Here is a 20,442-nt window from a genome sequence, read left to right on the forward strand (position 1 = left end):
CACATTAGAGTAAGGCCGGAGTAACATTAGAGTAAGGCTGGAGTGACAGAGTGAGGCTGAAGTAACAGAGTAAGGTTGGAGTAAAATTAGAGTAAGGTTGGAGTAACATTAGAGTAAGACTGGAGTGACAGAGCAAGGTTGGAGTAACAGTAGAGTAAGGCTGGAGTGACATAGTAAGGCTGAAGTCGCAGAGTAAGGCTGGAGTAAAATTAGAGTAAGGTTGGAGTAAGGTTGGGATAAGGCTAGAGTAACATTAGAGTAAGGTTGGAGTAAGTTTGAGTGTTGTGCCTACAGTACCTTGGCTCCAGAGCTGAAGTACAGGTTCCCAACACTACAGTCCATTCCTACAATTGTCTTGTTCTCCTCTGAAATGTCACAGCTCACATACTTCTCCTTCTGAAAATAATAACAGATAATGGGATTGTGTGTGTCATTTATTACAATCCAAGAGCGCATAGATTCACATGATTTTGTGTGTTTCTTAGAATTGCAGTGCCACATTGTCTAAATTACATTGGTGATTATGTGAGAAATGTAATAACTGCTACTCCGAGTAATCAATAAATCAAACACGTACTGCATCAAGGACTTTGATGTAGTGCAGGTTGGAGGGGAAGCGTAACTGGAGCCTGGGGAGGAAGGCATCATCTCCAGCGTTCACCAGGGTTGTGTTCAACATGATGGTCTTCCCATTACCCAATGCAAAGTACTGTATGTTGTTGTGTTTCCTGCAAGATTAACAGTCTTAGGGGCTGGATTGAATAGGTCCCTATGTATAAAACTGGAAGGCTGTCGCCTCATACAGTACCAGTCAAAAGTTTGGACACACCTACTCATTCCAGGGTTTTTCTTTATTTTTTCTATTTTCTACATTGTAGAATAATAGTGAAGACATCAAAACGATGAAATAACACATGGAATCATGTAGTAACCAAAAAAGCATTAAACAAATCATAATATATTTATATTTTAGATTCTTCAAAGTAGCCACCATATGCCTTGATGGCAGCTTTGCACTCTTGGCGTTCTCTCAACCAGCTTCAGGTAGCCCAGTGGTTAGAGTGTTGGGTCAGTAACTGAAAGGATTGAATCCCCGAGCTGACAAGGTAAAAATCTGTCATTCTGCCCCTGAACAAGGCAATTAACCCACTGTTCCCTGGTAGGCTGTCATTGTAAATAAGAATTTGTTCTTAACTGACTTGACTAGTTATTTTTTTTTTAAATGAGGTAGTCATCTGGAATGCATTTCCATTAACAGGTTTGTGTTGTTAAAAGTTCATTTGTGAAATGTCTTTCCTTCTTACTGCGTTTAAGACAATCAGTTGTGTTGTGACAAGGTAGGGGTGGTATACAGAAGATAACCAATCAGTTGTGTTGTGACAAGGTAGGGGTGGTAATACAGAAGATAACCAATCAGTTGTGTTGTGACAAGGTAGGGGTGGTATACAGAAAATAGCCCTATTTGGTAAAAGACCAAGTCCATATTATGGCACGAACAGCTCAAATAAGCAAAGAGAACCGACAGTCCATCATCACTTTAAGACATGGAGGTCAGTCAATACGGAACATTTCAAGAACTTTGACAGTTTCTTCAAGTGCAGTCACAAAAAACATCAAGCACTATAATGAAACTGGCTCTCATGAGGACCGCCACAGGAAAGGAAGACCCAGTTACCTCTGCTGCAGAGGATAAATTCATCAGAGTTACCAGCCTCAGAAATTGCGGCCCAAATAAATGCTTCACAGAGTTCAAGTAACAGACACATCTCAACACCAACTGTTCAGAGGAGACTGCGTGAATCAGGCCTTCATGGTTGAATTGCTGCAAAGAAACCACTACTAAAGGACACCAATTAGAAGAAGAGACTTGTTGGACCAAGAAACACGAGCAATGGACATTAGACTAGTGGAAATCTGTCCTTTGGTCTGATGAGTCCAAATTTGAGATTTTTGGTTCCAACTGCAATGTCTTTGTAAGACTCAGAGTAGATGAACAGATAATGTTTCCACCATGAAGCATGGAGGAGGTGGTGTGATGGTGCTTTGCTGGTGACACTGTCTGTGATTTATTTAGAATTCAAGGCACACTTAACCAGCATGGTTACCACAGCAGCAAAGCACAGCGATACGCCATCCCATCTGGTTTGTGCTTAGTGGGACTATCATTTGTTTTTCAACAGGACAATGACCCAACACACCTCCAGGCTGTGTAAGAGCTATTTGACCAATAAGGAGAGTAATGGAGTGCTGCATCAGATGACGTGGCCCCCACAATCACCCAACCTCAACCCAATTGAGATGGTTTGGGATGAGTTGGACTGCAGAGTGAAGGAAAAGCAGCCAACAAGTGCTCAGCATATGTGGGAACTCCTTCACGACTGTTGGAAAAGCATTCCATGTGAAGCTGGTTGAGAGAATGCCAAGAGTGTGCAAAGCTGTCATCAAGGCAAAGGGTGGCTACTTTGAAGAATCTAAAATATATTTAGATTTTTTTAACATTTTTTTGGTTACTACATGTGTTATGTTTGATGTCTTCACTATTATTCTACAATGTAGAAATGTCCAAACTTTTGACTTGTACTGTACCTGTGACTACAGCAAATCTGTGCTATAACCCCAACGAATCCCATCCATCGGTGTGATATTGCTTTACTTGAATTGACTTTAGTCATACAAAAAAATAACATCTTATTTCATATTTTGATTGACTTAAATCATACAACTTTCCATAAAGTGCCAGAATCATGGTTTCAGGGGAGACCAGACTAAACAGTCACTGTCACGGAAACATCAGAATGTACCTGTTATGCAGTCCTGTGGATTCCCTGGCTTTACAGCAAGGACTTAGTCACTATACACCTTAGGAGGGGAACTGACCTGGCACTGAGACACGCATCTCAAATGACACCCTATTCCCTACGAAGTGCACTACATTTATAAAAGTAGTGCACTATGTAGGGATTAGGGTACCATTTGGGACGTACCCCTAGACAAGCTGTATTGTTAGGGGAAGAGGCTATGCATACTCAGCTTTTCAACAAAGCACTGTGTGTCCAGTATGGGGAGGGAAAAGGTGTTTTAAAATGACTCATGTCCATGTTGAAGAATTTGCTGCTTTGTGGGTAAGTGGGTCTGAAGGTGTGTGTGGGGGGTGGGGGGAGGTGTATGTGTATGTGTACATGTGCGTGCGTATGTTTCCATGACACAAACAATGAGGGGCTCACAAGTCTGATGTTTCTCATCTAACTTAGCAAGGTAGACACACACACACACACCTCTGCGTCATGAATAATCAGATACTGTATTAGCCTGGCCGTAACAGAAATGAGCTTGGCAGTTAAGGGTTTAAGGGGAAATGTGACCATGAATAAACATGTACAACAATCCCCCCTTAATGACGTGAACTGGAGAGTATTGACATCATGGGCACCACAGTCAACACCTGATCTAATCCTATGAAGGTTGTTTTCCACAGAAATATTCTTTGTTTCGGGATGCTGTAATTAATTTGTAAAGTAAACCTTCAACAGAGATAAGAAATAGAAAGTAAAAGCTTCAAGACAAAATATTGTATTACAAAGAAAACACCAACATATTCTAGTTGAACATTTATGCTAAATGCTACTTACTGTGGTAAGACCAGGTATGCAGAGACCTGCAGATTGGTTGAACAGTTGGCCAATGAACAGTACCGAGCAAACTCAGTCTGGAGAAGGAAGGTTACTGTTAGATGATGATGATGCATCACTGAAAATACAGTAATGTATCCTCTAATATACAGTAACTACCATACATGGATGTAAGTGGAGAACTCTACACTCTTAGAAAAAAGGGTTCCAAAGGGATTCTTCGGCTGTCCCCATAGGAGAACCCTTTTTGGTTCCAGGTAGAACCTTTTTGGGTTCCATATAACACACTCTAAAGAAAGGATTCTACAAGGAACCCAAAATGATTTAACCTGGAACCTTTTAGGTTCTACATAGCTAGTTTTTTTCTAAGAGTGTAGCATCGGTTCCCCGGACATAGATTAAGCCTAGTACCCGGACTAAAGAACAATTTCAATGCAGGGAAATTCCCATTGAGTATGATTTTTAATTCCAGGACTAAGCTAAATTTGTGTCTAAAAAATGGGTCCTATTCTCCTAACCATGCATCGATATGAGTGGATAGATGTAAGAGACTCACCTTATTGGCTACCAGGTTGCTGTGCCCCCCTCTCTGCTGCAGGATGGGTTTCAGGGCTGGGAATATTCTGAATCCCCAGGTATGGACAGGGTGCTGTCTGAGGGCGTACGTTGCCTCAAAATGGATGGGCGTGAAGATATCCCGGACATCTTTCTAAAAAGGAAAGACATACAGAGAATGGAAGTTTTAATTTACTGTACATACAACCTTGGGTAGAGGGGAGCTTCTGGCTCGACTGTGATAATTGACTGTTCTTGAGTAAGTTCTTGTGGGGGCCTGTCTGTGCTCTGGCACAATGTTACAGTGTCCTGTGCTCTCTGTCCCACTGAAAGAGCTGCAGATGTCCCACTGCAGATGTCCCAAAGAGCCTCTGCTCTCCTCTGCCACACCTGCCTTTAGCTCAAGGGACATTCTGAGATACAGTTTTTATTCAAGACAAAAAATGTATATTTTTAGCTGTTGCTGCTAAATTGTTGCAAAATATTATAAGTTACAATGTTATGAAACAGAAAGAGAACTGCTAAACATTTCTACGACTGAATTATTGAATACACTGTCAAATAAAGCATGGTATCTATAGAACAAGACACTTGAATGGCTCTTATGTCCCACTCTCTCTTCTTTTATCAGTGAGCAGACATAGTAGCTAAAAACCAGTGTTTCATTAGCCATACATGCACAGCTTTCTCCACTCTGTGAGGTTTAGTTTAACCACAAACTGAGTAACTGTATGGTGGTGTTCTCTCTCAATGTAAAACCACTCACCAGAGCCCATTCATTAACATACAGGATTTTGGCAATACAGCGCTGATCATACATACGGACTCATGTGTACTGTACAGTATGTGAGTGGCTAAATAAACCTAAAACACATCTAACCATTACATAAGAATGACTCTATATCAAACCTTTAAGATGCATACAGTATGAGGGGGATGTGTGAGAGTAAGACAGAAAAGCCCCTGAGACAGTATTTGTATTTAACTAGGCAAGTCAGTTAAGAACAAATTATTATTTACAATGACAACCTAGCGGGGAACAGTGGGTTAACTGCCTTGTTCAGGGGCAGAATGACCCATTTTTACCTTGTCAGCTCGGGGATTCAATCCAGCAACCTTTCAGTCATAGTCACATTCTCCTACCAGTCCCCTGTACTATCCTACTGCCACATCTGCTGTTTATAACATTCATTACTGACATGACCCATTCATTAAACTTTAAAAATACATCAAATGTATGGTCACACAAACACTCACGCACACACACACACACATTTTGATTTCCTCTGACAGATAATGACACTGGTTTATGGTCTCCAATAACTCCATCTCTAGCTATTAATAAGAAAAGGCCAGTATGGTTCAGCTCAAAGAGAGACTTGAGAGTCCTCCATTAATTAGTGAGTGGGTTTAAACATGAGCTAACTTAGATGGCCCTGATTAGAAGAGAGAATGGGGGAAGAGTCAGGAGGGGCCCCACCAAACACCTGGAACATTACACATACACGCATGCACACTGGGGCGGCATGTAGCCTGGCGGGTAGGAGCTGACTATGTAAAAATATGTTGTTCTCCCCTTGAGCAAGGCAGTTAACCCACACTTCCCTGGTCGCCAATGACGTGGATGTGGATTAAGGCAGCCCCCTGCACCACTCTGATTCAGAGGGGTTAAATGTGGAAGACACATTTCAGTTGAATGGATTCAGTTGGACAACTGACTAGGTATCTCCCTTTCCCTAATCCTACACACACACTAAATCCCCCCTACTAGACCCAGTCCCTATTTTATTACCATTCAGATCACCATGTTCCCTCCCATGTAAAGTGATATGTCATTTGGAACTTCCCAATGTCACCATACATACATCTTATCTTAGGGACTGCGGTTGAAAATTAGCCGGCTGGCTAAAACCGGCACTTTTACTGCAACGTTGATTAATGTGCACTGTCCCTGTAAAAATAAAAATATCAGGCCTAGACTGAATGAGTCGCTGCTTGGTGACATATACAGTGCCTTCAAAAAGATTCACACACCTCAACTTTTTCCACATTTTGTTGTGATACAAAGTGGGGTTACAATAGATTTCATTGTCATTTTTTGTCAACAACTTACACAAAATACTCAGTAATGTCAAAGTGGAATAAAAAAAAGAAAGGAAACAATAGTACAGCTATGGCCTATTTATTGCCTAACCTCCCTTATCTTACCCCATATACACTTTTCTATTATGTTATTGACTGTATGTTTGTTTATTCCATGTGTAACTCTGTGTTGTTGTTTGTGTCGCACTGCTTTGCTTTATCTTGGCCAGGTCACAGTTGTAAATGAGAACTTGTTCTCAACTAGCCTACCTGTTTTTTTTTTTAAATAGCCCTATTTGGTAAAAGACCACGTCCATATTATGGCAAGAATAGCTCAAATAAGCAAGGAGAAACAACAGTCCATCATTACTTTAAGACATGAAGGTCAGTTTAATAGGGAAAATTTCAAGAACTTGGAAAGTTTCTTCAAGTGCAGTCGCAAAAACCATCAAGCGCTATGGTGAAACTGGCTCTCATGAGGATCGCCACAGGAAAGGAAGACACAGAGTTACCTCTGCTGCAGAGGATAGGTCCATTAGAGTAAATTGCACCTCAGAAATTGCAGCCCAAATAAACACTTCACAGAGTTCAAGTAACAGACACATCTCAACACCAACTGAATCAGGCCTCCATGGTCGAATTGTTGCAAAGAAACCACTACTAAAGGACACCAATAAGAAGAGACTTGCTTGGGCCAAGAAACACAAGCAATGGACATTAGACTTGTGGAAATCTGTCCATTGGTCTGATAAGTCCAACTTTGAGATTTTTGGTACCAACTAGTGTCTTTGTGAGACGCAGAGTAGATGAACGGATGATCTCCGCATGTGTGGTTCCTACCATGAAACATGGAGGTGTGATGTCGTGGGGGTGCTTTGCTGGTAACACTGTCAGTGATATATTTGGAATTTAAGGCATTCTGCAGCGATACGCCATCCCCATCTGGTTTGCACTTAGTTGGACTATCATTTGTTTTTCAACAGGACAATGACCCAAAGGGCTATTTGACCAAGGAGAGTGATGGAGTGCTGCATCAGATCACCTGGCCTCCACAATCACCTAACCTCAACCCAATTGAGATGGTTTAGGATGAGTTGGACTGCAGAGTGAAGGACAAGCAACCAACAAGTGCTTAGCATGTGTGGGACTTTTGAAAAAGCATTCCTCATGAAGCTGGTTGAGAGAATGCCAAGAGTGTGCACGGCTGTCATCAAGGCAAAGGGTAGCTACTTTGAAGAATCTCAAATATATATATATTTTTTTTAAATTCCTATTTTGTTGCCTAGATTTGGGGGGGTTTGTATCATTTAATTTACACAACATGCATACCACTTTGAAGATGAAAAATATTTTTAAATGTGAAACAAACAAGGAATAAACCAAAAAAACTGAAAACTTGAGCGTGCATAACTATTCACTCCCCCAAAGTCAATACTTTGTAGAGCCACCCTTTGCAGCAATTACAGCTGCAAGTCTCTTGGGGTATGTCTCTATAAGTGTGGCACATCTAGCCACTGGGATTTTTGCCCATTCTTCAAGGCAAAACTGCTCCAGCTCCTTCAAGTTGGATGGGTTCCGCTTGTGTACAATAATCTTTAAGTCATACCACAGATTCTCAACTGGTTTGAGGTCTGGGACTTGACTAGGCCATTCCAATACATTTACAGTTAAAGACGGAAGTTTACATACACCTTAGCCAAATACATTTAAAATCAGTTTTTCACCATTCCTGACATTTAATCAGAGTAAAAATGCCCTGTCTTAGGTCAGTTAGGATCACCACTTTATTTTAAGAACGTGAAATGTCAGAATAATATTAGAGAGAATGATTTATTCAGCTTTTATTTCTTTCATCACATTCCTAGTGGGTCAGAAGTTTACATGTACTCAATTCGTATTTGCCTTTAAATTGTTTAACTTGGGTCAAATGTTTCCACCAGCTTCCCATAATAAGTTGGGTGAATTTTGGCCCATTCCTCCTGACAGAGCTTGTGTAATTGAGTCAGGTTTGTAGGCCTCCTTGCTCGCACATGATTTTTCAGTTCTGCCCACAAATCATTTATGGGATTGAGGTCAGGGCGTTGTGATGGCCACTCTAATACCTTGACTTTGTTGTCCTTAAGCCATTTTGCCACAAGTCTGGAAGTATGCTTGGGGTCATTGTCCATTTGGAAGACCCATTTGTGACCAAGCTTTAACTTCCTGACTGATGTCTAGAAATGTTGCTTCAACATATCCACATAATTTTCCTACCTCATGATGCCATCTTTTTGTGTGAAGTGTACCAGTTCCTGCTGCAGCAAAGCATCCCCACATCATGATTCTACCACCCCCATGCTTCACGGTTGGGATGTTGTTCTTCGGCTTGCAAGCATCCCATTTTTCCTCCAACATAACGATGGTCATTAACGATGGCTTTTTTGTCGGTTTTGGAGCAGTGGCTTCTTCCTTGCTGAGCGGCCTTTCAGGTTATGTCGATATAAGACTTGTTTTACTGTGGATATAGATACTTTTGTACCTGTTTCCTCCAGCATCTTCACATGGTCCTTTGCTGTTGTTCTGGGATTGTTTTGCACTTTTCGCACCAGAGTACGCTCATCTCTAGGAGACAGAACGCGTCTCCTTCCTGAGTGGTATGACGGCTGCGTGGTCACATCCATAGGCACACCTCCAATTGACTCAAATGATGTCAATTAGCCTATCAGAAGTTTCTAAAGCCATGAAATATTTTTCAGGAATTTTCCAAGCTGTTTAAAGGTACAGTCAACTTTGTGTATGTAAACTTCTGACCCACTGGAATTGTGATAATGTGAATTAAGTGAAATAATCTGTCTGTAAAAAATTGTTGAAAAATTACTTGTGTCATGCACAAAGTAGATGTCCTAACCGACTTGCCAAAACTATAGTTTGTTAACAAGAAATCTGTGGAGTGGATGAAAAACGAGTTTTAATGTCTACAACCTAAGTGTATGTACATTTCCAAATATTTCCCCTTAAAGCACTCAAGTGTTGCTTTAGCAGTATGCTTAGGGTCATTGTCCTGCTGGAAGGTGAACCTCCGTCCCAGTCTCAAATCTCTGGAAGACTGAAACAGGTTTCCCTCAAGAACTTCCCTGTATTGAGCACCATCCATCATTCCTTCAATTCTGACCCGTTTCCCAATCACTGCCGATGAAAAACGTATTCTCATGGTGATGAGAGCTAGACATAGCGTTTTCCTTGATGGCCAAAAATATACATTTTTGTCTCATCTGACCAGAGTACCTTCTTCCATATGTTTGGGGAGACTCCCACGTGCCTTTTGGCAAACACCAAATGTATTTGCTTATTTTTTTCTTTAAGCAATAGCTTTTTTCTGTCCACTCTTCCGTAAAGCCCAGCTCTATGGAGTGTACAGCTTAAAGTGGTCCTATGGACAGATACTCCAATCTCCGCTGTGGAGCTGTCTGCTATAGGAGAGCAGACTTAACCAGGTTTTCCTCTAGGATTTTACCTGTGCTTAGCTATATTCCTTTTCTTTTTATCCTGAAAAACTCCCCAACCTACTGATGTGTGTGTTGAATTTGCCACAAATAAAACACTTTGCATGTTTAGGTTAGTATTTTGGTGTAACTAGAATGTTGTCGATCCATCCTCAGTTGTCTCTTATCACAGCCATTAAACTCTATAATTGATTTCAAATCCCCATTGGCCTCATGGTGAAATCCCTGGTTTTCTTTCACTCCGGCAACTCAGTTCGGAAGGTCTGTATCTTTGTAGTGTGTATTGATACACCATACAAAGTGTCATTAATAACTGCACCATAATCAAGGGGATATTTGAAGTATTTTTTTTACCAATCTACCAATCGGTGTACTTTGATATGAGGCAAGAGAAACCTTCCCTGGTCTTTGTGGTTGAATCTGTGCTTGAAATTCACTACTTGACTGCGGGACCTTACAGAGATAGGGTAGTCATTCAAAGACATTTCAGCTTTTCACTTTAAATTAATTTGTTAACATTTCAAAAAAAAATAAACTTCCACTTTGAAATTTTAAAAAATGTAGCCTTTATTTATATAGGAAGTCCAATTGAGATCTGAAGACCTCTTTCCTAAGGAAGACATGGAAACACCTATCAGTGGTTACAGCTGTTGACCTCTCGACCCCTAACCTTTGAACTCTAAACCCTGACATCTGACTCACCCTCATGAAGGCCTGGTGGGTGATGCAGGTCAGCTGGTCGTGTCTGGCCTTGACTTGCCCTGTCGTAACGTTGGACGTCCCGTTGCCGTGGAAATGGAAGCGGGAGGGGAAAGACTCCTTGTGGTGAGTGTCGGCTGTCAGGTTATACTGCAGTTCTATGTGAGAGAGGGGGAATTAAGGGAGGGAGAGAGGGAGGGAAGAAGGTAACGGTATTTAGTTTCAGAGAGCACCCAGAGTTCGTATAAACCAGGGCCACAGACATACATAGACCTAGAACCAACCTCACCCCAGCCTCAACCCCAGTCCCAGACTCAACCCTAGCCCCAGCCACAGACTCAACCCCAGCCCCAGTCCCAGACTCAACCCCAGCCCCAGTCCCAGACTCAACCCCAGCCCCAGTCCCAGACTCAACCCCAGCCCCAGACTCAACCCCAGCCCCAGTCCCAGACTCAACCCCAGCCCCAGACTCAACACCAGCCACAGTCCCAGACTCAACCCCAACCCCAGACTCAACCCCAGCCCCAGTCCCAGACTCAACCCCAACCCCAACCCCAGAATCAACCCCAACCCCAGCCCCAGACTCAACCCCAGCCCCAGACTCAGTCCCAGACTCAACCCCAACCCCAGTTTATCTATCAGGACAGGGCTGTGCCAGAGCCTTCTTGCTGTAACGGACACTTTCACCAAAGGAATACTCTGCATTCTTTTCAGGTTGGGTTAACAGACTGGACCAAATGCCCCAGGCCTCAGGGACTAGTGATAATATGGAGAGACTGACAGAGATAAGGAAACAGAAAAGGGTTGTCTCGGACACAACAGTGTTTTCTGTCAACCAGTCCAGGGCAGAGGTTTTCATCACTATTTCCTAAGAGACACAGGAGACTAGACATTGTACATTATACAATTTTACACATACAAACTAGTAGCATAATTATGCTCGCAGTACTATAGCATGGGTGTGAAATGAGTTTTTGGTCACTATTAAGTACACACACTAGAACCAAAACTGCCGTTTGTTTGTTAGTGCCACTGCTGTGTATATAACCTTCACTGACGTAACGATTAACACAGTACAAATAGACAGGTTGTTTTCGCAGTGCAAGCTAAGCGTGAGCCAGGGGCACAGAGAGAGGGTTTGCTCACCTATGAGTCCGTTGTAGCGTCGAGCGCGGACCCTGAAGCAGACTGTCACGTTGATGCAGACAGCAGGAAGACCGTTGTCAGAACACAGCGCTACAGAGCGGTTCACACTGACAGGAAGGGGCATGGAGGCCTCAACCACTACCACCGGACGTGTCCTGTTGGAGGGCAACGACAACATATCAACATAAATAACAACACATAAACACAGTAACCAAATCTAATTTTATTGGTCACATACGCTTGTTTAGCAGATGGTATTGCGGGTGTAGCGAAATGCGCATGGACATCTACAACATGGTGGCTCTATGGGCCAGGAGGCCAAAAAACACAGAAGGCCTAAAATATGGTAGAATTTGGTCAAAATCAATACATCTAAACCAGTTAAAGTGAAAAGTTCACCCCTATGAGTGAAAGCTGACCCTTTAACCTGACACGTAACAATGCAGGAATTCCTGCTAATAGGTCAGTTATCTTGTGTTTGTGGATGTGACTTTTCTTCATGATCATGGTCTTACCTCAGAACCACAGCGGAGTCTGAGAGGAAGGCCCCTACCGCAACGTCTGTGGGTTACAGATGAAGATATTTTGAACACAAAATTTCCTCCATACTCTATTTGTAAACCTGTCCTTCCTGCTGTGCCCACAAGACGCTCTAGACGTGTTAAACGCCCTAAGACAGTTTGTTCATCAATTTAGAAGAGCTGCAGAGTAGAGGTCAACCGATTATGATTTTTCAATGCCGATACCGATTATTGGAGGACCAAAAAAAGCCGATACCGATTAAATCGGGCCAATTTTTTTGTTTGTTGTAATAATGACAATTACAACAATACTGAATTAACACTTATTTTAACTTAATGTAAAACATCAACAAAATCAATTGAGCCTCAAATAAATAATGAAACATGTTCAATGTTGGTTTAAATAATGCAAAAACAAATTGTTGGAGAAGAAAGTAATATGTGCCATGTAAAATATGTTTCATGTAAAAAAGCTAACGTTTAAGTTCCTTGCTCAGAACATGAGAACATATGAAAGTTGGTGGTTCCTTTTAACATGAGACTTCAATATTCCAAGGTAAGAGGTTTTAGGTTGTAGTTAATATAGTATTTTTAGGTCTATTTCTCTCTATACCATTTGTATTTCATATACCTTTGACTATTGTTCTTATAGGCACTTTAGTATTGCCAGTGTAACAGTATAGCTTCCGTACCCCTCCTCGCCCCTACCTGGGCTCGAACCAGGAACACATCGACAACAGCCACACTCGAAGCATCGTTACCCATCGCTCCACAAAAGCCGCGGCCCTTGCAGCGCAAGGGGAATAACTACTCCAAATCCTAAAGCGAGTGACGTTTGAAACAGTATTAGCACACACCCAGCTAACTAGCTAGCCATTTCACATTGGTTACACCAGCCATTAGGCTGATAGGCTTGAAGTCATAAACAGTGATATGCTTGCGAAGAGCTGCTGGCAAAACGCACGAAAGTGCTGTTTGAATGAATGATTACGGGCCTGCTGCTGCTCAGTCAGACTGCTCTATCAAATCAGACTTAATTATAAAATAGTAACACACAGAAATACGAGCCTTTGGTCATTAATATGATAGAATCCGGAAACTATCATTTCGAAAACAAAACGTTTATTATTTCAGTGAAATACGGAACCGTTCGGTATTTTATCTAACGGATGGCATCCCTAAGTCTAAATATTCTTGTTACATTGCAAAACCTTCAATGTATGTCATAATTACGTAAAATTCTGGCAAATTAGTTTGCAATGAGCCAGGCAGCCCAAACTTGCATATACCCTGACTTTGCGTGCCATGAACGCAAGAGAAATTACACAATTTCACCTGGTTAATATTGCCTGCTAAACAGGATTAGTAGTTATAACTAGTGATTATGATTGACTGTTTTTTATAAGATACGTTTAATGCTATCTAGCAATTTACCTTGGCTTCTAATACATTCGCGTAACAGGCAGATTACTCGTGGAGTGCAATGGTTAGAGCGTTGGACTAGTTAACTGTGCGGTTGCAAGATTGGAACCCCTGAGCTGACAAGGTGAAAATCTGTCGTTCTGCCCCTGAACAAGGCAGTTAACCCACAGTTCCTAGGCAGTCATTGAAAATAAGAATGTGTTCTTAACTGACTTGCCATGTTAAATAAAAGGTATACAAAAAAAATTAAATAAAAAAAGAAATCGTAAATCGGCGCCCAAAAATACTGATTTACAATTGTTATGAAAACTTGAAATCGGTCCTAATTAATCGGCCATTCCGAATAATCGGTCGACCTCTACTGCAGACATCAGTCTCATTTGTCATTCATTCAGTAATTTATTTATTCAGTCCACGTCAGCCTGCAAATGTTTGCACCCTGTTGACTACAGTAGTTACTAAGCATGCCAATCACTTTAAAAGGTTTTTCATAGGTAGGATATCTCAGTATAATCTGTAACAGTGCAATATTAAACTGGAAATCTTGTTTGGGGCATTTGCTATGTTTATTTGGCCGATTAATGCAACTCTGATCCCAGAACAGTGTACTGTAACAATGATCATTATGTGCTCCCTAACACTAATCCAAACATCTCAACTCAACATCTCAACAGACCTTTTCAACAATTCCTGTTCCACCTTACAAGACATCAACTGTACTCAGCTGACGTGATTTGTTTTTAGACAAGTATGTAATTCTTGCCCTTATGAATACATCTATAGAAACAACTACTAACACATATAGCACCAAAGAATTTTTACAAACGTTGGAGACAGACAGTATACAGTACATTTTAACAATGTACTAGTTGAGAGGATGGCCAAACTTAAGAGTTGACTAACAGATAAGTCTAAGACCCTCTGTCAGTGAGTCTACAGAATATCCTGTTTAGTTTATTGAGTGAGACTTGTGGAAGATGAGAACATGAGAAGCAGCGAGGGAGTAGAAAACTATGTGACCACCTAGTGATAGAGTTTTCCCTGGGTAGCAACACACATTTATGCACGCTCGCATGCATACACGCACACGTATTTCCCCATCCTCTGTCCTCAGTTCCGTTTCCACCACTGGCATATTTTGTGTTTTGACAACCTTACTAATTTAAGACACAGTGTGTGTGACATCATAGCAGGACATTACAGTGTGTACTGTTCTAGTCAGCAGTAGAGAAACAGAGACAGACTCCCTCATTGTGCTGGAGGGAAGTACTCTACACAACAGTGACAGTCAGGAAAGGGAGCACTACCTTGGTAACCGTTTCCGTCAACATCGATGCCTCCGGAAACAGACTGGCCGAACATCTTTAACTCATTACCCAGAAGAGACCCGGTGATCCTCTGATGAAACAAGAACAGCTTGATTAGTCATACAGCTAACAATCCTCTGTACTGTGCACACTTTATACATTACTGTTCACATACGCACTATACACACGTACACATGGATTTTGTGTTGTAGTTATGTGGTAGTAGAGTAGTGGCCTGAGGGCCCACACTTAATGTGGGGTGAAATATGTTGTGAAAGGTAATGTCATGTTTAATTTTTTTTTTTTATAGAACTGCCTTAATTTTTCTGGACCCCAGGAAGCATAGCTGCTCTCCCCCCTAATAGCATAGCTGCTCTCCCCCTAATAGCATAGCTGCTCTCCCCCTAATAGCATAGCTGCTCTCCCCCCTAATAGCATAGCTGCTCTCCCCCCTAATAGCATAGCTGCTCTCCCCCTAATAGCATAGCTGCTCTCCCCCTAATAGAATAGCTGCTCTCCCCCTAATAGCATAGCTGCTCTCCCCCCTAATAGCATAGCTGCTCTCCCCCTAATAGCATAGCTGCTCTCCCCCTAATAGCATAGCTGCTCTCCCCCCTAATAGCATAGCTGCTCTCCCCCTAATAGCATAGCTGCTCTCCCCCCTAATAGCATAGCTGCTCTCCCCCCTAATAGCATAGCTGCTCTCCCCCCTAATACAAGGAGCTTTGAGATGCAAGCAATGTAATCTCTCTATATTTGGATACACAGTAACTGCATTTTCTCCAAGGGGTTGTACTCCACATTGACAGAAATCTATTTACATACAGTATGCAGTATAAATTGAGTTATCTTCATGGTATGTCTCACATGCTCAGACAGAGAAAAGAAGGGGACCAAACGGTTTTAGGATATTGCAGCAATTCAGAGTCAGGAACTCTCTTCTGACTGTCTGGGAGCACACAGAAAAAAACAAAGGAACATTTGTCACAGCAGGATGGGGGAGAGCATTGGTCAGGGGGAGGAAGACACTGACCCCCCTTTTTCCGTCACTCCCTCCTTCCTTCCCTTTCCTCCCTCTCTTCTTTCCCTTCTTTCTCTCCTCCCTTTAATCTCCTGGCCCTAATAATTACTCGGAGAAGGGAGAACCTGACCCCCTCCTTCCCTCCCTTCAATCCCTGGAAGCCATACTCCCTCCCTCCCTAATTTTTCCTTCCTTCTTCCCTCCCAGTAATCTCCTGTCCCTGAAGCCTGCAGACAAAGAACAGCTGTGACATAGCCGTAGATGTGTACATACTTGAGAGTAGGTCTGAGAGATCCCTGTCTTCCTCCCATTGTAGATATATATAGCCCCACGCAGCTCTTCCTCCTGCGGAGCCCCCACCGCCACATCTGGAACATATTTACAGTCAGTCAGTCAGGGGTTAATTTAGGATGCATCTAAAATGGAACCCTATTCCCTAGTAGTATATTATTTTTGGGACGCACACATGAGTTAACTTACAGGTTTACAGGGACATAATGCATAATGACCTAAACACCAGGCAGACCCCCACCACTCCTCTCAGACTGGCTGCACATGCTCTAACCTATGGCTAGTCTACACTGAGACCTGCCACACTCTGTGTGTGTGTGTGTGTGTGTGTGTGTGTGTGTGTGTGTGTGTGTGTGTGGTAAGAACCTAGGCTGATGTAAGTGGCAGTTGGAAGTACGTTGAGGCCCTCTGATCAGCTTTGGGGATGTAGTTAGCTGGTTGGTGAGTGGTGATGCTCAGCATGGAGCGTGGCTGTTATATGGTGTATGTCACTTACTCTAGTCTAGTTCCTCCTGAGAAAGATTGCTAATGTGTTTAACTAAAATGTGGGGAGATTTGCTTGTGCAACAATAAGCACCCAATACTTAAAACAGCACCTACTCAGAATATCACATCATTAACATATAAATTGTTATGCATCTTTGCTAAAATAATGATTAAAACTCACCAGGAAAGCCATCGTCATCAATATCTCCCAGATCGGTTATGGTCTCCCCAAATCTTGCAGCATACGATTTGCTTCCAGCCAACTGAAACTCTGCTTCCTTCATATTAGCCTGAAAGATAAATGTATTCACAGTCTTAAGAATCATTCTCTCCTCTTCCCAGGGTAATTGCTTGTAGAAGAAAAAATAAGTAATTTGCTGATGTAGATATATGGGGGAAGTAGCTAGCTAAGCTTCATGATTGTGTAATTGCAGTTATTTAGTCACTTGGTTGGTAATGAAGTTAGTCATGTCATTCAGAGTTGCCTGGTCCTTAGTGGAACACAGTAAATGTAGCAGGTATACTCTGGTTTAGTGTTCTGTAATACAAACTCATCAGTCAAAGAAACAGCCCTCAAGTCCTGCTATCATTATGCTGGGTTGTTTTAGATCATCTGCCAGTGCAATATAGTATCTCCAGCCTCTTCTTGAATAGGAAATGACCATGAAAGGAAAATATATTTACTTCATGATCATATGCTTTTCTATAGAGGTATCTGATTGTTCTGAAAGTTGCATAGGTAGTCTAGATGTTACTAGCCAATTATAAGAGCAACTTAATGTAAAGTGATACCATCATTGGTATTGAAAAGTGTTTGTTATAACAGTGCACACCAACAGTATTCTATGAGATGCTTAACTATCAAATTATAGTAACTACAGAGTTAAGTTGTGATGGTAAGAGTATGTGTGATATGTGATGTGAGAAAGTGCCTGTTGGTTTGGTTCTGTTTTAACAAGTATCTGAGATGGCCAAGCTGTTCATGAGGGTGTATTTTGAATATCACACATACGTGTTTATGGAGACACAACACACTATAGAGCAGCCTCCAATTAGCATCAGTTAGCACAGTGTAGCAAAGTCAGAACAAGTTTACAGGCTGAAACCTTAATTTGTTAACATTCAATCTATTAATAAACTGAATTTAAGGCAATTTTCAGGGAGTTCCATATAACAGCCATGCACAGTTTAAAGTAAACATTTCAATAGGTAATGGGCCATCAAATTACTTTAGAACCAATGCAATTTGCAAAACATAATAACTGCACACTAATGTTTTCATGATATGTTTGAAAGAAAGGTTGTCTCGCTGTCACGTTCTGACCTTAGTTCTTTTGTTATGTCTTTGTTTTAGTATGGTCAGGGCATGAGTTGGTTGGGTTGTCTATGTTAGTTTTTCTATGATTTTTCTATGATTTCTGTGTTTGGCCTGGTATGGTTCTCAATCAGAGGCAGCTGTCAATCGTTGTCCCTGATTGAGAACCATATTTAGGGAGCCTGTTTTCTATTGTGTTTAGTGGGTGATTGTTTTCTGTTGTGTGTCTGCACCAGCCAGAACTGTTTTCGGTCATTTCTCTTTGGTATTTTTTGTTATTTCCGTGTTCATTTGAATAAATATGGACACATACCACGCTGCACCTTGGTCCTCACCTTCTTCCACCAACAATGATCGTTACACTCGCTCTCAATGAATTTTTCCTAAATTACTCTCATCTGCTCTTGTCGCCTCCTTCTCAAGCCACATTGGAGGAGAAAATCCAAGGTCCCTCCCCTCTGATCTTCTCCTCCAATGAGTTTTGAGAAGGCAAGAAGAGGAATCAGGGAAATCAAAGTTGTCTGTTATGTACTGTATATTTTTATGTGAATGGTGTTGTGTTGATTATTTTTACTATTTTCTACATTGTAAAATAGTGAAGACATCAACATCAAAACTATGAAATAACACATATGGAATCATGTAGTAACCAAAAAAGTGTTAAACAAATCAAAATATATTTTATATTTGAGATTCTTCAAAGTAGCCACCCTTTGCCTTGATGACAGCTTTGCACACTGTTGGCATTCTCTCAACCAGCTTCACCTGGAATGCTTTTCCAACAGTCTTGAAGGAGTTCCCACATATGCAGAGCACTTGTTGGATGCTTTTCCTTCACTCTGCGGTCCAACTCATCCCAAACCATCTCAAGTGGGTTGAGGTCGGGGGATTGTGAAGGCCAGGTCATCTGATGCAGCACTCCATCACTCTCCTTGGTCAAATAGCCCTTACACAGTCTCGAGGTGTGTTTTGAGTTTAAAAACAAATGGTAGTCCCACTAAGCGCAAACCAGATGGGATGGCGTATTGCTGCAAAATTCTGTGGAAAACCATGCTGGTTAAGTGTGCTCTGAATTATAAATAAATCACTGACAGTATCACCAGCAAAGCACCTGCACACCATCACACCTCCTCCTCCATGCTTCACGGTGAGAACCACACACGTGGAAATCATCCGTTCACCTACTGTGCGTCTCACAAAGACACGCCGGTTGGAACCAAAAATCTCAAATTTGGACTCATCAGACCAAAGGACAGATTTCCACCAGTCTAATGTCCATTTCTAATGTTTCTTGACCCAAGCCAGTCTCTTATTCTTATTGGTGTCCTTTAGTAGTGGTTTCTTTGCAGCAATTCGACCATGGAGGCCTGATTCACACAGTCTGCTCTGAACAATTGATGTTGAGATGCGTCTGTTACTTGAATGTGTTTGAAGCATTTATTTGGGTTGCAATTTCTGAGGCTGAATTTCTCCTCTGCAGCAGAGGTAACTTGATGGTTTTTGCGACTGCACTTGAAACGTTCAAAGTTCTTGACATTTTCCAGATTGATTGAACTTCATATCTTCAAATAATGATGAACTGTCGTTTCTTTTGTCTTATTTGAGCTGTTCTTGCTGTAATATAGACTTGTTTTTTTACCAAATACGGCTGTCTTCTATATACCACCCCTACCTTGTCACAACACAACTGATTGGCTCACACGCATTAAGAAGGAAAGAGATAGAAACTGTAAACCATATATCCCGAGGTTGCATTTATTGTAGCTGGGGATTTTAACAAAGCTAATCTGAGAACAAGGCTTCCTAAATTCTATCAGCATATTGAATGCGCGACACGAACTGGTAGCATTCTGGACCACTGCTACTCTAACTTCCACGATGCACACAAAGCCCTCCCCCACCCTCCCTTCGGCAAATCTGACCGCAACTCCATTTTGTTCAGCCTATAGACAGAAACTAAAATAGGAAATACCTGTGCTCAGGTATAGCCAACGCTGATCTGACCAATTGCTTCGATCATGTGGACTGGGATATGTTCCGGGTAGCCTCAGACAACAACATTGACGTATACACTGACCCTCTGAGCGAGTTTATTAGCATGTGCATCGGTGATGATGTACCCACTGTGACTATTAAAACTTTCCCTAACCAGAAATCGTGGATTGATGGCAGCATTCGAACAAAAATGAAAGCGCAAACCACCACTTTTAATCATGGCAAGGCAACTGGAAACATGACCAAATACAAACCGTGTAGCTATTCCCTCTGCAAGGCAATCAAACAAGCAAAGCGTCAGTATAGGTAGCAGGTAGCCTAGTGGTTAGCGCGTTGGACTAGTAACCGAAAGGTTGCAACATTGAATCCCCGAGCTGACAAGGAAAAAAAAAACTCGTAATTGAAAATAAGTATTTGTTCTTAACTGACTCACCTAGTAAAATAAATAAAAACAAGAGACAAAGTAGAGTTGCAATTCAACGGCACAAACA

The 20,442-nt window shown here is 41.7% G+C and overlaps 1 protein-coding gene across 1 annotated transcript in view; it reads right to left on the minus strand.

The window, feature by feature from the left end:
* itga4 (integrin alpha 4) overlaps positions 1-20,442 on the minus strand; it is a 38,480-nt gene that overhangs the window by 9,480 nt on the left and 8,558 nt on the right. The window contains exons 10-19 of the mRNA XM_020462231.2: positions 16,823-16,931; positions 16,138-16,232; positions 14,844-14,934; positions 12,109-12,154; positions 11,594-11,748; positions 10,451-10,605; positions 4,186-4,338; positions 3,630-3,706; positions 578-728; positions 298-396 (exon numbers count right to left, since the gene is read on the minus strand). Of these exons, the coding sequence (XP_020317820.1) occupies positions 298-396; positions 578-728; positions 3,630-3,706; positions 4,186-4,338; positions 10,451-10,605; positions 11,594-11,748; positions 12,109-12,154; positions 14,844-14,934; positions 16,138-16,232; positions 16,823-16,931 (1,131 nt within the window). The remainder of the gene's footprint in view (positions 1-297; positions 397-577; positions 729-3,629; positions 3,707-4,185; positions 4,339-10,450; positions 10,606-11,593; positions 11,749-12,108; positions 12,155-14,843; positions 14,935-16,137; positions 16,233-16,822; positions 16,932-20,442) is intronic.

The sequence above is a fragment of the Oncorhynchus kisutch genome, linkage group LG26 (assembly GCF_002021735.2).
Source record: "Oncorhynchus kisutch isolate 150728-3 linkage group LG26, Okis_V2, whole genome shotgun sequence".
Lineage (NCBI taxonomy): Eukaryota > Metazoa > Chordata > Actinopteri > Salmoniformes > Salmonidae > Oncorhynchus > Oncorhynchus kisutch.